Source organism: Pristis pectinata, chromosome 8 (assembly GCF_009764475.1).
Source record: "Pristis pectinata isolate sPriPec2 chromosome 8, sPriPec2.1.pri, whole genome shotgun sequence".
In the NCBI taxonomy this organism is placed as follows: domain Eukaryota; kingdom Metazoa; phylum Chordata; class Chondrichthyes; order Rhinopristiformes; family Pristidae; genus Pristis; species Pristis pectinata.
Genome location: NC_067412.1, coordinates 37,719,672 through 37,736,390, shown reverse-complemented (window position 1 = coordinate 37,736,390; position 16,719 = coordinate 37,719,672). Strand labels below are relative to the sequence as shown.

The 16,719-nt window shown below is 41.1% G+C and overlaps 1 protein-coding gene across 11 annotated transcripts in view; it reads left to right on the top strand.

The window, feature by feature from the left end:
* LOC127573350 (trinucleotide repeat-containing gene 6A protein-like) overlaps positions 1-16,719 on the top strand; it is a 108,466-nt gene that overhangs the window by 57,608 nt on the left and 34,139 nt on the right. For 7 of the 11 annotated variants that reach the window (XM_052021465.1, XM_052021471.1, XM_052021467.1 and 4 more), the window contains exons 5-6: positions 3,642-3,965; positions 7,556-7,603. In XM_052021465.1, the coding sequence (XP_051877425.1) occupies positions 3,642-3,965; positions 7,556-7,603 (372 nt within the window). Of the gene's footprint in view, positions 1-3,641; positions 3,966-4,431; positions 4,482-7,555; positions 7,604-16,719 lie in introns of those variants that run through there. The other 4 variants (XM_052021474.1, XM_052021473.1, XM_052021466.1 and 1 more) reach the window with 2 other exon arrangements.

The window sequence follows — 16,719 nt, the reverse complement described above, 5'->3', positions numbered from 1 at the left end:
GATTTGTCTTTGTTTTTATAGACAGATTTACATATCATCTTAAGTACAATCATAGGATATACCTGCTCAGCTATAATAACTGATCTTTAAAACCCAGTAACTTTTGTACAGTTGATTTTCTGTGTGCTGCAAATGAACTCTTGCATTTAAATATTTAAAGAATTGATTGATATCTGACTGAGTTATATTTGGAATAGGGATGCTGTGTGATTTTATTTCCCCAAAAATAATCACTTTTAATTGCAGGTAAAATAAAATTAATCGTGAGTTGATCATGGTTTTAATTGTATAGAATGCCAATATTTTATAATGGTCTGGTAGAAAATGCTTTGAAAATTGGAAGTCCAATAGAAAATGCTTTGTATTCATATTCTGCCATATTTATGATTCCATTTACATGCTTCTGTGGGCTTTCCCCTATGTAACCTCCTCCAGTCCTATAGCCATCAGATCTCATCAATCCCTTTTGCATCCCTGCTTCCTTCATCCCATTTTTGACAGGGAGCTGCCCAATATCAAATGAATGGATTACGCTCACAGCTAAGAGAGATTTTTTCTTTTTGGGATGAGATTGTCTGAAGGAAGAGGAGGAGGAACCTGGGAGATGGGTTTTCAATTCTGACAGCCCCTCTTTGTGCCCCCTCTCCCACCCTTTGTCCTGGCTGCTTTCCACCTCTTCAAAACTGACCCAGACTCTGCCAGACTGAGATGTGCTGGGTGATGTGAGATAGTGGGAGGAGAGCAGCAACAAATCAAACTTGCCCTCAACTTTCAGTCAGAAGAATTGAGTCTGGATGACCGATGTTGAAGACACGAGACTGGAAGTGCTGGAATCTGGAGCAAAAAACAAACTGCTGGAGGAACTCACCTCCCAGCCTCTGTCACTATTTTCACTCTTTCCTCCTCCATCTGCTAATCACCCCTCCCAACCTGGATCTACCCATCTCTTGCTAGCTCTTGGGTCACCCCTTCCCCTCACCTCTTTTATGCTGGCTATCTCCCCTCTACTCTTTCAGTCCAGATGAAGGGTCTCGACCCAAAACGTCAACTATCCATTTCCATCTACACGTGCAGCCTGACCTGCTGAGTTCCTCCAGCGTTGGAAGAGCACAGATCTCTGCACTCCCTCCTCCCTCTAAGTCACTCACATTCGGCTCTCAGCCTGTGTCTGAGGCCTAAGGTATCCTTGCTCTCGCTCTCTATATCTTTCTCTCTCTCTCTCCCCTCCACCACCATTGCCTGTCTCCTTTCTCCCACCCCAGAACCCTCCAGTTCCACCAGTGTTGTTCATTTCCTCCTCCATCCCTCTACTTCTCTGTCGAGCCCTATTCTTTGTCAGCCCTGCTGCCCATCACTCATGGTAGTAAGTGTCCATTACCTACAGTCATGCTTAATAATTTGCTAGTCCATCCAACTTCTAAGCAATGGCAATGGGATTGACTGTTAAAAGAATTAACATGCAAACTCTATTCTAGTTAAGTCTTTATTGGAAAACTTTAGTGGTAATGAAATGTTGTCTTTAGATACTGCCACACATTTTTAAATAATGCATCTGCTTGGTTGTAATAAAAGTTGTTTTATTCCTGGTTCTACATTAGTATTGATGCAGTTTAATCATTTGTGGAATGAAATAGGATGTGTTTGCACTGTAAGGCAGGTTGTCTGCTTGGCCTCTACTGGATAAATTTTGCTGCGCTTTGAATTTGGAAGTGCTCAGCACCATGGTTGAACTAAGGGAGTCTGATGATTTCACTCAGCTTGATGTTTCAAACTGTTAACACAGACACTGCACGAAAATCTAACAAGAGTAACTGAGAACTAGCCAGAAGGATGTGACGTAGAATTTCTTTGAGGATGGGGTGGTGAATGAGAAAGGGTGTATTGTTAGAAGGGAAAACTTGCAGTTTGCTTCCAGGTAATTAGTAATGTGTAGTATCTGCTGCGCTGTCTGCTTTCAGCTGCCTTGTGCCTAGACAGCTCTTCTGCCTGCTTGTCAGTTATTCACTCAGCTGTGAAATAGCAATAAACTAGGTCAGTGCCATACCTGCTATCCTTTAGGGATTGGCTTACTGTGACATGAGTAATATTTTCTGTATCCTTAAAAGTAATGCTGAGCTTTGTAGCTTTTTCGGTTTTGCACTGAGCATTAATGAAGGAAAGATTTTAAGTACAGCCATTTTAAGTCCATTTTAAGATTTTAAGTCCTGTCCGTTTCTGTAGGAAGCTGGTAACAAGTTTGTATACATCTGCAGAATCTTGTGTGACAGGAAATAGAAGAAGGATTTTATTCAGAGCTATTTGTGTAAGGTTGCTTTAGACAATGGAATAAAATAGGGCCTTTCACTGCTTTTGTGGATTAGAGTTGTTACACTGGCTTTATTTGTGAGAGGTGTGAACATAGTCTGTCTGAGATGGATGTTGTCTTGCCCTTCTCCAAGTAATCATCTAGAGTAGCAATGAATCAGATTTAAAACTGTAGACGGTAGTAATATTTTTGTAGCATACAGTATTTTTGCAGAGCATACTTTTGCATGAAATCCAGAATGCTGTATGTATGAAGACTCCATTTATAAGCAATATGATATATATTTCCATTCTGCATTATTGGTGTACATGGATGGATATCTGCCAATTCCAGATCAATAAAAATATTTGGAAGTGGGTGTTGATTTCATTTTGTTGCATTCTTCCTAAAAAAAATTAAATCAACTCAAAGGTTGCATACTAGAGAAACAAAGGACTGCATATGCTGGAACTTAGATGAAAAACATGGTGATGCTGGAGGAACTCAGCAGGCCAGACAGCATCCATGGAGAAAAGCAGGTGGTCAACAAGAGGAGTCCTGACCCGAGACGTTGACTGACTATTTTTCTCCACGGATGCTGCCTGGCCTGCTGAGTTCCTCCAGCATCATCGTGTTTTTCATCAAAGGCTGCATACTGTTTTACTAGTAGACTACAGGTGGAGGTTTTTCCTGTTATGGCTTCAGTAAATTCAGGAATTTATTCTTTCAGTGAACTTACAACCCCATTTGCACCATTCTTGGATTAGAGGTTGTGGGGGCAGATACATTAGGGACATGTAAGAGACTCTTAGATAGCCACATGAATGATAGAGAAATGGAAGGCTATGTGGGAGGGAAGGGTTAGATTGATCTTAGAGCAGGATAAAATGTCGGCACAACATCTTGGGCCGAAGGGCCTGCACTGTGCTGTAATATTCTATGTAATTAACTTCATTGACTCCCATGTCAGGTTCTAAATTTCCCAGTTGAAATAGTGTGCTGTGAGTATTCTTGTAATATTGGTAAGATACTGAAGATTTGAGTGCATTTAGAGAGCCCATTTTTTCCCCATCATCTTGCACAATTTCTTTCCTGACTTAAAAAGTAAACTCATAAAAGGGGAACCTTGGACACTCTAGGTTTTTTTATAAAAGAGCTATTGACTTTTACTATCCATTGCTGGTATTTTTCAGAAACTTGGGGATAGGATTAATCAAATTCAGAATGAATACACATGCAAGCATGCACACGTATGCACATACATAAATATTCACGTTTTGACCATATGTCATTGATGTAGTAAATATTCAGCAAGATGTCCATGCAGTAAGCTTTAACATTTTTTCTTTCCCCCAAGTGCCAGCACCATCCAAGACCAGTCAAAGCCAGCCTCAGCCTGCCAACTCTAACAGCGGCACTTCCACAAATACCAGCAACAATAGCAATGCCAAGCGGGTCCCAGCCAACACTCAGCAGCAAGCCTTGTCTAGATATCCTCCTCGTGAAGTACCGCCACGCTTTCGACACCAGGAGCAAAAGCAACTGCTGAAGAGGGGCCAGCAGCTACCATCAACAGCTGGGACTGCAACATCGGTAGTCACCAGCCAGTCTGGAAGCAGCGCTGTTACTGTGCAGACAGTGACCAACGGGCAGCTGCAATATAGCAGCAAAACATTGACAGGTAATCTACTCTGCAATACACAAATAACAAACAAATCTTTTCCTTTCTGGCTTTCTACATATAGGCAGAGTTTAAACTTCTGCCCAAAAAGGATTGCACCAAATTTGCTCAGGTGAATCAGTTTGAATGTACCTGCTAATTATTAATGCAAAAGCAAAATAATACAGAAGCTCTAATGATGGAATTACTCCCCAGTTGTGTGAAGTTTATGAAGAAAGAGTTAATATTTCAAAGTTAACCTCAAAATTTGGAAAAAGTTTCGAGGTAAATTAATATTGAAGATGCAGAGAAAGGGGGAGGGAAGGAACAAACTAAAAAGTCAGTTTTATGACAAAGTGGAAGGCAGGAAAGGTGAATTCACAAAAGGAATGATGAAGGCATAAGTTCATTTAATGTGCCAACAACCCCTTACTTCTAATTCCTTCCCACAGCTCCTAAAAATACAATTGGAGGAGATGTACCACTGGGTCTCCTACCTCCTCCCATATCCACGACCAGCTTCAAACACCTTTAAAGGTGAAATTGCAATTTAATCTAGTGTACTGTGTTTTTCTGCTTGTAATGCAGTCTTCTCTACATTGTGACCAAACAAATTCGATGATTGTTTCGCGGGACTTAACTTTGAATGTGACTCCAAGCTTCTGGTCACCTCTCTCTAAATCTGCCCTTATACCCTCTGTCCTGTGCTGTTCCAGTGAAGCTTAATGCAAGTCAAAAAATAGCTTCCAAACTCAACAATTGAGTTCAACAATTTTAGATAATGATTTTGTTATTCTCACTAACACTTCCTCTGGATCATCTTGTGTTTTTTTTTAACTGTCTCACTACTATCCCTTCCTGTCTTGCACCATTATTCTTTTTGTGATTTTTATCTGTTTTTCCTTCCATCCTATCACAGATCTTCCCTTTTGTTTCTTCTTCGTCTTCATACTTTCTCTGCATCTCAAAATTGTTTCATTTTCAGCTTTCATTTGTAATGATGGGTTATGAGTCTGAAAAGTTATCCCTCCCTCCCACCTCCCCCCAAAGATTTAACCTTCTGAATATTTCTGGCATTTTTAAAAATTTTTATTCCTGCTTATCATTACTGCCTCAGGACTCAGTGAGAATGATTACTGTACTGATGATAACAGTGACTAAATTTGGCAGTGTTTACTCTAACATCTGGAATGTATATCTGCAGGGATAAGTTGTTATAATATTTGACTGCAGCTCTAATTTTAGCACAGGTAAACTAAACAAGGGTCCCCCAACTAAGAACCATAGGCCAAATTTGGTGGTGACAAGTTTTGGCTTGGCCTGCAAAAGGTGAGCAGTCTGGTAGGAGGACTTGGCTATCACACAGTTTTTGCACCAAGCAGGTTGCAGAGGAAGTGAGTTGGAGATGGGATTGGTTAGGTAGGTGGGGGATTGAAGGGAGGATAGCATGAAGGGGGGTAGGGGTGGACTGAGGACACCAGCAACATGGGGTGTGAGGGAGGGGTAGTGGTGAGGGCAATGATAAGACCATGAATGATAGTATAAATTTGAAGACTTTCCACCTACCTAGAGGAGGATGGATACCTCATTCTCCAACATTATTCCCTGTAGAGTGGAGCCTTTAATTAATACCAAACTCAACCTCAATTCTCCGGTTAAAATTTGCTTTGTGATTCTCATGGGGCTTGCATTCATGGCAGAATTTTGCATAAGCAATATTAAACAAGCCTAGTATATCGATAGATGCCTGTGTGCATACCTAGAGACCTCTGTGTGCTATCAAAATGTTCCAATGTTTGGAGATTCCTTCCAGGCCAAACCAGGACATGTGGCTGTGGAAGATTATTTTTCCAAAACCTTCAAAATTGTTGATAATAGCTCATTTGTGCTCTGGCTTATCACACTATAGTTATTGGAACACTGCTGCTATATATTTTTCTGTGTATCCTCCACGTACTCCCCCCATCTCCGAGCCACAGAGAGAAGTGTTCTAGTCTAGAAAATACAAATGGAGGGACTCTTTAGAGTGAAATGTTTACTGATTTATAAAACTGGACAATATTGATTAAGTGGTGTTTTTCAGCATGACCCACAATCAATTTAATTGGTCTTGATTACAACTCTCCTAACATACTCCAGCCTTCATTCCCTAACAAAACAAGACCTTCCCTCACCTGCTGTGGCAATTTAAGCAACTTGAATTCTAAGTGTTTCCCACTGAATATGATAGTTGCTTTTTTTTCATTTTGGGATGGGTGGGATAGATCATAAAGTAAAAATAAAATAAAAGTCTCTTTAGAGTAAGTGGAGAATTGTAAAGAAAATATTACAGTGAGATTGATGTATGAAGCATAAAGTCATCAGGGTCTCTTGCTTTGATACCTGGAATGCTAAGTATTTATCAATACGAACTGATCCAGGAGGGCAGAAATCTCCCTGGGCCCTTTGGTGATTAGGCCTAGCTCCTCCATTTACTAAAGAAGTAAAGCACCTTCACCAACATTCAGCACTGACTTTGGATACTTTTCTTACCCTCTCAGCTGACTTATAAAAGCCATAGTCATTGGTTAGTTGTCAGTAGAATTGAACAGTCCATGAGTTAAAGAATCACTGAAATGAATGTACTGGGTATTAAATCTGAACATGTTGTACTACTGTGTTGATATTGCAACTACTCAAGACGTTGATTGTGGGAATTTCTATTTGTTGCTATTGTATTAAAAGTTTTCCATCTGGTCCTTGCATTATTCATATGTCCAATGGGATTTTATAATTGCATATTAAACATGATTGTAACCCACCATATCTGATTAGAAAAAGGATTAACCTTCAACTCTATGGTGGCTATCAGAATGTCAGGACATTTCAAAGCTATAAACAGGCAATTGAGTACTTTTGAAGAGTAATTGGTGGTGATGAAGGAAATCAGTAGCCAATTTGTGCACATGAGGCCACGTCACTGGAAATGAAATAACAGGATCGCCTGTTTTTAAACACCTTGACAGTTAACTGTAGACCAGAGCATAGGGAGAACTCTGTATATTTTTACCCTTTGACTAATGGCTTACTGAAGTTGGTAGATGGGGCCTTTAACATCTCATCTGAAAGACAGGAGCTCTGACTACTTTTATTTTTAAAAAAAATCAGTGGTTCACTAATTTTCTCACCATATACAGAGTGAAACAGATCTCATTACCCGACCCCACTTGCACCTTTACATTTTTTGGGTTTTTTTCCCTTCCTCCAAGAGACATTTTGTAGCTCTTAAGTGATTGTTATGTCTTTGAGTAGCATCTGACTTTCATGGTTGAACTGCTTTTGTTGAGATTCCTGATCTATATTGTAATTACTGTTTAGTTTTACTGCAATATATTGCTGTTGAGAGCTGGTGTACAGTGCACCTTGTGCTCTAGGACTACTTTGCCTTTTTTTTAAAAAAAGTACAATTAAAGCTAGTGACAGAAATTGCTGGGCAAAGATTTGCAAGTGTGCTGATGCTCTTAATTGTTTTAATTATGATGAGTGAGACCTCAATGTTTTTCTTTAATCAGAAGCCAGCTTCAGAGTATATTGAACCCTGACACCTTTGTGGTTCTCTTGCTTTTTCTTAGGCATGCCTCCCATTCGGGATTTGGTCAGCCACTCCCCTAACCAGTCAGGTGACAAAAGCTTTTTATTCTCTCCCTTCTGATATCCTTTCTTTTCTTCTGTCTTCCCCTCCATTCCTTTCCCTCTGTCATCTCATTGTGGCTTGATTTTGCACATCCTGAACAATGAAGGGTTATGACAGTGGCTGCTTATGTGAAAGCTGCTGGGCTTGGGGTTATTAACTAGAGGTGCTGATTAGATCAACCAGCTTGCTTTGCTTCCTGGTGCACCTGTCATGATGTTTTATGTTTTTAACGGACCCGTATGCTTTTCTTAAATCCCTTATGTGATCCAGGCCCAGATTAAATTTTTTTTTGTACCTGTATCCAGTGACTAATGATGAACAGCTCATTGCCAGTGATCCTCAGATACCTATATAAATCGAGCAGTTCATTTTTTTTTAGCACTCAAGTTTATCTGCATTGCAAGTCTGGTCTAGTCTGATGGCACTGGTTAATTTTCTTTTAATGTGCAGCTTCATTTGAATGGTGCCATTGTGATCAAACCTGTCACAATGTTTCTAAGCAAATTTGAAGGACACATCTTTGCATTCGCAGCCAGGGGAATGGGCAGATACTATTTCCATGCCTTTGCCATTGAGGTTTCGATCAGCTGGAGGTAGAAAGGATGATTATTCCTGATTTTTTTTTCCTGTAAATCTTATTTCTATTTGACTTTCTGGGCTGTGATGGGAGAGAGAGACATACAGTTTTTGAGGTTGTACTTAATGCATTTTGTCTTCAGATTAATATGAACATTAACAGTATTGGCAAATTCTGGGGATCTAAATTAGGATTTAATTTATCAAAAAGGCACCAGCACCAACATGCACAACAGGATTTCCAGCCTAAAAAGGCAGGTTAAGTGAGGAGGAGGGAAAATTATAATTGCATACAGGAGTGAGCTGGTTGTGCTTCTTGGATTGTGCTGGTAAAGTGCTTTAATTTGGACATCCAGCATAGTACAAGATGTGCCAAATGTTGAATGAATTTGTGGCTCCTAGCTATTCCATTTGGGAAAGGTGCAAGGCACTTCTCTGATCAAAATGAAGTTTTTAAAATTTTACTTCCAAGCTGAAGGACTCTAAGATTACTTGACTATATTTTGTTAGACATTTTAAACATTATGATATTTCACTATGTGATCCTATAGAATAGTTTGTAGTTTCCCTGTAATCATAATTCCAGGTTGCTTCCAGGGAAGCTGTATGGGAGACTTAAAATAGTGATTCACTTCATAGCTGAAGTCTCCATTTAGGAAATTTGTGGTGTATTTGGCAGTTGTGGTTCTGGTTAGTCTGTGCACTTCCTGTTTTTGAAGACCATTATTTCCCTAAAAATCTGCATTCTAAGCAGAGGATCTCGCAGTCATGTCGTTAGTATGTTGCAGATAATTTCATAGATTTAAGGTCTGACATTCTGTATTGATTTACAAGTACAACCATCGCTCTGTCAGTGTGACATAATCTCAAGCTCTTAATCGAAATGCATGTTGTCATTATGAAGAGTCCTATGTCCATTGATACTCATATCTCTTATGAAAAGTATTCATGTAGCTTCTCATTGCTTTGATTTTATTTGAAGGGGGCTATTAATCTGTGTTTTTTGGGAGGGAGTGCCCAAAATATTGTGGTAAAAGTTTCTGATAATTGCTGTTGGCTGAACCTGTAAGGATTTTGCATCAACAATTGTTCTCATTTCTAAAAGGAACTTTTGGCAGGCTTTGAACAATTTAGATCCTCTTTTTGGGTTATGTTGTGTTGACTGTTTCACTGCAACAGTGAGCCTGGATACTTATGCAGTAGTTTGGTAATGGTCTATCAGCTTAATATAGCATTCTTCAGTGAAGAAGGATTGTATTGGACTGTTACTTACTGTATTTACTCATCCTTTTTAAGTCTTTGTGTCTTCCTAAAATATACAGGAATTTGCATGGTGTTATGTGGGAGAAGGAAAATGTAAAAGTATAAATATGAATATTATATGGTAACGAGTTTAAAATACCTCATCTTTCAAATATGGCGGTGTGCCTTTTGTATTTTACAAAATTGCTGTGAGGGTAACAAATAATGGAATGGTTCAAGGATTCCATTTTGATTAATTATAGCACTTACAGACTAGGAGCATGTGTGGATACCCAGCAAGACTAAAAACATCACACATCAAATGGTGGGAGCTTCCCAAGAGCCATGGCCATGTGTACCTGGAGAGGTGATGCAATTCATCAGTTCACTCACTGAAATAATCTTTTGCAAAGCAAAGGAACTCAACTAACTTTGCACTGGGATGTTTGAAGCCTGGACCAATGTCGTAAGCCAAGCACAGGATGGATTGGAGGAGAGTTGTTGCAGCAGTATATTGTCCAATGTTTGCAGTGGCCATAGAACTGACTTGGAAGAGTTATGGTGCTACCTAGCATGAATATCAAGGAATGTTTTAGCACAAGCCAACAGACCCTTGTACAGTTCAGAATATTGAGTTTTGGGGGCCTATTCAGTCCTTCATAAATCCATAATGAGCAATGATTAGTGCATCAAATGCTGCATATTCCTTTCATTATAATTATATTGTCTGTATAGTGGGACACTCACACCAGCTGTCAACTCTCCATCAATAATTCCTTTACCACCTAAATTGAATTCCTATCTGTGTATACTGTATGACAGTCATTCCCACACTTTTAAGAATGAAAGTCCCACTTGTTCACACATGGTAAAAAAAAATATATGCCCCTTCTTCTATTCCACCCCCCGCATAAATGCCTGATAATGTCATGGTCAGCTGCATCCAAGGAGCTGGAGCTTTCCCAGGGATGGCTGGCATGCAGAGTGAATCTACTTTTTAGATGTTCTAACTAAATTAGCTGGATTATTAAAGTCTCACAGGTCCCCAATAAGTTTAAACACCCGTCAGTTGGGGACCAGTGCCTTATGGTGTTATGGGTCTCTGATTAGGAACCATAGAACAATACGGCACAATACAGGCCCTTCAGCCCACCACGTTGTGCCGCCCTTCAAATCACACCTGAGACTATCTAACCCCTTCCTCCCACATATCCCTCTAACTTAAATTCCTCCATATGCTTATCTAACAATCTCTTGAACCTGTCCAATGTATCAGCCTCCACCACCACCCCAGGCAGCGCATTCCACGCACCAACCACTCTCTGGGTGAAAAACCTCCCTCTGACATCACCCTTGAACTTCCCACCCAATACCTTAAAGCCATGTCCTCTTGTTTTGAGCATTGGCGCCCTGGGAAAGAGGCACTGACTGTCCACTTTATCTAATCCTCTCAATATCTTGTATACCTCTATCATGTCTCCCCTCATCCTCCTCTCCAATGAGAACAGCCCTAGCTCCTTTAGTCTCTCCTCATAATCCATACTCTCTAATCCAGGCAGCATCCTGGTAAATCTCCTCTGCACCCTTTCCAACGCCTCCACATCCTTCCTATAATGAGGCGACCAGAACTGGACACAGTATTCTAAGTGTGGCCTAACCAGAGTTTTGTAAAGTTGCATCATTACTTCGCGGCTCTTAAACACGATCCCTCAATTTATGAAAGCTGACATGCCATAAGCTTTCTTAACTACCCTATCCACCTGCGAGGCAACTTGCAGTGATCTGTGGATATGAACCCCCAGATCCCTCTGCTCCTCCACACTGCCCAGAATCCTGCCATTTACCCTGTACTCTGCCTTGGAGTTTGTCGTTCCAAAGTTTACTACCTCACACTTCTCTGGATTGAACTCCATCTGCCACTTGTCAGCCCAGCTCTGCATCCTATCAATATCCCTCTGCAATCTTCGACAGCCCTCCACACTATCCACAACACCACCAATCTTTGTGTCATCTGCAAACTTGCTAACCCAGCCTTCCACCCCCTCATCTAAGTCGTTAATAAATATCACAAAAAGTAGAGGTCCCAGAACCGATCCCTGCGGGACACCACTAGTCACAGCCCTCCAATCTGAATGCACTCCCTCCACCACAACCCTCTGCTTTCCACAGGCAAGCCAATTTTGAAGTCAATTTTTCTTTTCCTTCCAAGTTATCTTCTTCTTTGGTGCAATAATTCTGGAGCCCAGTATCAGATTTCTCAATAAAAAAATGTTTGGGAAGGCAAAACCTTATCAGTGTCCAGGGAGATACTAACACTTTCTGTACATACGCCTATAAACTCTTCAAATTAAGGAACAACATTCCTGCACTAAAGTTCAGTGTTAAAGGTTAGATCAAGAGAAGTATAAGGAGCTTTCTCAGTGCAAGTGATGGATTGAGTCAATACTTAGAATGATGGATTGGGTGCCAGTCAAGCTGGTTATTTTGTCTTGACTGATGCTGAGCTACTTGAATGTTGGAGGCAAGTGGAGAGTATTTGTGAATTGTGCCTTGCAGATCGTGAAAAGGTAGTAGAGATCTGGGAGGCTCCAAACTGCTTAATATCTTGTACCCAGAATGTTGATGGCAGGAAATACAGCAATGGTGATACCATTGAATATGAAAATGGTTGTGTTGGAGGCGATCATTGTGTGTTATCTCAGTGGTGTAAATATTTAGAGGCACTTATCAGCGCATGTCTAGATTTTGCTGCATGCATGCATGGATTGCTTCATTTCCTGAGGATTTGCAAGTTAAATGGAATATTGCAAAATTATAAGCAAATATGCAGCTTATGATGAGGAAAATGTCATTGATGAAGCAGTTGAAAGTGGTTGGGTCTTGGTGATTCCCCTAAGGAGCTCTTGCATTGTCCTGGGGCTGAGATGATTGACCTTAGGCAAGCACAGCCATCTTTGTGCAAGGTATGACTCCAGCCAGTGGAGCGATTTCACATTAATACCTATTGAGTTCACTTTTACTAGGGCTCTCTGATGCTGTACTTTGTGAAATGCTGTCTTGATGTTGAGGGAACTCACTGTCTACTCAATTGGAGCTCAGCTGTGTTCATATTTAGGCCAAGGCTGTGAATCAGATTTATTATCGCTGACATATGACGTGAAATTTGTTGTTTTGCAGCAGCAGTACAGTGCAAAGACATGAAATCTATGACTTAACCAAAATAAATAAGTAGTGCAAAACAAAAAGGAATAATGGGGTAGTGTTCATGGATTCATGGATCATTCAGAAATCTGATGGCAGAAGGGAAGAAGCTGTTTCTGAATCATTGAGTTTGGGTCTTCAGTCTCCTGTACCACCTCTCTGACGGTAGTAACGAGAAGAGGGTGTGACCTGAATGGCGAGGGTCCTTAATGATAGATGCTGACTTCTTGAGGCACTGCCTCTTGACGCTGTCCTCGATGGTGGGGAGGGTTGTGTCCATGATGGAGCTGGCTGAGTCTATAACCCTCTGCAGCCTCTTGTGATCCTGTGCACTGGAGGCTCCATACCAGGCTGTGATGCAACCAATCAGAATGTTCTCCACAAATACAGCTATAGAAATTTGTAAGAGTCTTTAATGACATACCAAATCTCTTCAAACTCCTAACGAAGTAGAGCAGCTGGCGTGCCTTCTTCCTGATTGCTTCAATGTATTGGGTCCAGGATAGATCCTCTGAGATGCTGAAGCCCAGGAACTTGAAGCTGCTCACCCTTTCCACCGCTGACACTGCAATGAGGACTGGTGTGTGTTCTCCTGATTTCCGCTCCCTGAAGTCCACAATCAGTTCCTTGGTCTTGTTGACATTGAATGCGAGGTTGTTGTTGCAACACCACTCAACCGGCCGATCTGTCTCACTCTTGTACGCTTCCTCATTGCTGTCTGAGATTCTGATGTCTGCTGCAGAGTGATCCTGGCAAAACCCAAATGGATGATCGGTGAGCATGTTATTAAGTATCTCTTGATAGCACAATTTTCAACATTTTCCTTTGTTTTGATCAGCAAAATATTTGGTTGGTTTGGCTTTTATTGACAAGACAAACTTTGGAAATTTTCCACAGCCTTGAACATTAATGGCTCCATAACTTTTGCTGCATCTAGAACTCTCAGTCATTTCTTGATATCACACTGAATTGCTGAAGGCTGACTTCCCTGATGCTGAAACCTCCAGGGGAAGTTAGCACCCACTCAGTGGTTCTGGTATGCTCAAGGGGCTGCAATGCTTCAGTCTCCTTCTGTGTTTGTGCTGGACTCTACCATTATGGAAGATGTAAAGGTAGGACTTGAAGCCACCTCCTGTTAACTGCTTGATTGTTCCCCATCATTGGCAGCTGGATGTGACAGGGATTCCAGATTTTTGATCTGGCTCATTCTTTGTGAAGTAGTTTCACCAGTTAATGCCTCATTTCCTGGCATTTATTTCCATGATCCTTATTGAATTAGGGGTGGTCATCCAGTTTGACAGTAATGGTGAAGTGAGGGATATACTGAGCCATGATGTTGCAAGTTATGGGAAGTAGTTCTTCTGATGTCCTGGAGCACCTCATAGATGCTCAGTTTTGAGCTGTCAGATCTATTGTGTGTATCCCATTGACTTCACTGGTAATGCTGCTCAACACAGTGGAGACTGTTCTCTGTTTTATGATGAAATTTTGCCTTTCCAAGGATAGTGCAGTTGTCACTCCTGCTGGCATTGTCGTGGACAAGTTGATTTACTGTGTTGGTTCCCTCACCACCTGTTACACAAGCAATGTTGAAGTTATATCTTTCAGTCTTGATCTGTCCAGTCTTTGAGCTTCCTCAAGAGTGCCTAGATAGTCGCTGCTACTCTCAAATTATGTGCCACATACTAAGGACTACTAATTTCTTAGCTGGACAGCTGGTAACACTGAAAGTATTTTATACATACATCAAGAGCAAGAGGATAACTAGGGAGAGGGTAGGACTACTCAAGGATAAAGAAGGGAACATGTGCTTGGAAGTGGAGGTGAGGTCCTAATGAGTACTTTGCATCAGTATATACTAAAGAGAAGGACATGTAGGATAGGGAGATCAGTGTGGAGCATGCTAATATGCTAGGGTATTTCAAGATAAAGGAGGAGGTAGTGTTGGGTCTCTTAAAAAGCATTAAGGTGGATAAATCTCCAGGCCCTGATGGGATGTACCCCAGGTTATTGAGAGAGGCAAGAGATGAGATTGCTGGGGCCTTGTCCAATGTATTCAGGCCCTCTCTAGCCACAGGTGAGGTCCCGGAGGACTGGCGAATAGCTAATGTTGTTCCATTATTCAAGAAGGGAAACGGGGATAATCCTGGTAACTGTAGATCACGTCACTGGTAGGGAAGGTACTGGAGAGGATTCTTAGGGATAGGATTTATGAGCATTTGAAAAATCATGGCCTAATTAGGGACAGTCAGCATGGCTTTGTGGAGGGCAAGTCATGCCTTACTAACTTGATTGAGTTTTTTGAGGAGGTGATGAGGGTGATTGATGAAGGTAGAGCTGTGGATGTTGTCTACATGGATTTTAGTAAGGCGTTTGACAAGGTCCCTTATGAGACGCTCACCCAGAAGATTAAGATGCATGGAATCCACAGTGAATTGGCCGTTTGGATTCAGAACTGACTTGCCCGTAGAAGATAGAGGGTAGTGGTCGATGGGACTTATTCAAGCTGGAGTTCTGTGGCTAGTGGTGTTCCTCAGGGATCCTCACTGGGAGCTCTGCTGTTTGTGATATATATAAATGAGCTGGATGAAAGTGTAGATGGGTGGGTTAGTAAGTTTGCAGATGATACAAAGATTGGTGGTGTGGATAGCGTAGAAGACTGGCAAAGGATACAGCGGAATATAGATAAGTTGCAGATATGGGCGGAGAAATGGCAGATGGAGTTCAACCTGGCCAAATGTGAAGTGTTGCACCTTGGGAGATCAAATGTAAAGAGACAGTACACTGTTAATGGCAAGACCCTTAACAGTGTTGATGAGCAGAGGGATCTTGGGGTCCAAGTTCATAGCTCCCTGAAAGTGGCTACAGAGGTTGATAGGGTGGTAAAGAAGGCAAATGGCATGATTGCCTTCATTAGTCAAGGCACTGAGTTCAAGAGTCAGGAAGTATTGTTGCAGCTTTATAAAACTTTAGTTAGGCCGCATGTGGAGTATTGTATTCAGTTCTGGTCACCCTATTATAGGAAGGATGTTGAGGCTTTGGAGAGGGTGCAGAAAAGGTTTACCAAGATGCTGCCTGGATTAGAGGGCATCTGCTATGAGGATAGGTTGGACAAACTTGAGTTGTTCTCTCTGGAGTGGCAGAGGCTGAGGGAGATCTGATAGAAGTTTATAAGATTATGAGAGGCACAGATAGAGTGGACAGCCAGTATCTTTTCCCCAGGGCTGAAATGTCTCATATCAGAGAGCATGCATTTAAGGTGGTAGGAGGTAAATTCAAAGGAGATGTGCAGGTTAAGTTTTTTTTTTACACAGAGTGGTGGGTGCCTGGAATGCACTGCCAGGGGTGGTGGTGGAGGCAAATACGATAAGGGTGTTCAAGAAGCTCTTAGATAGGTACATGAGTGTGAGGCAAATGGTAGGATATGGACATTGTGTAGGCAGTAGGGATTAGTTTAGTTGGGCATTTTATTACTAATGTAATTGGTTAGGTACAACATTGTGGGCTGAAGGGCCTGTCCCTGTACTGTTCTATGTTCTACTTATGCATAGTCTTACCCTCTAAAACCTATCACTGACTAAGCATTTGATCAGCTTCATTATCTCGAGTGCTCTGGGTCAAAAATGTTTTTTATTGACAAAATCTCCTGTTAAAAGCCATGGGAAGTTTTTGCTGCGTTAACCATGTTATACAGTATATGCAGTTGGTTGTTACAATGCTGAATTTGTATCAGCAGTTATGAAGGAATTGAATAAATACTGGTAAACAAAATGCATTTGGGAAACAGTATGAGAACGTGAGTGGAGTAGGCATGTGCAAAACTGAGTATGGTCACATTATATTAACATTTCTGTGAACCAAGGAGAAAGTGTTACATTGGTAACCATTGAACAGATTATTAAAGAGAAACTGGCTCTCCAAGTGTTGGGTGATTTACTGGGTTAACTTTGTTTAATTTAGTTGTCTTGTGCTGTTTGAAAAGAATTGTATTTGCATAACCTTCAAAAAAACCTTAGACATATTGATAGCGTTTTGATGAAGTCCGGTTGTGATTGTGCAGTTTTACTAGCCTGCATACTTTTA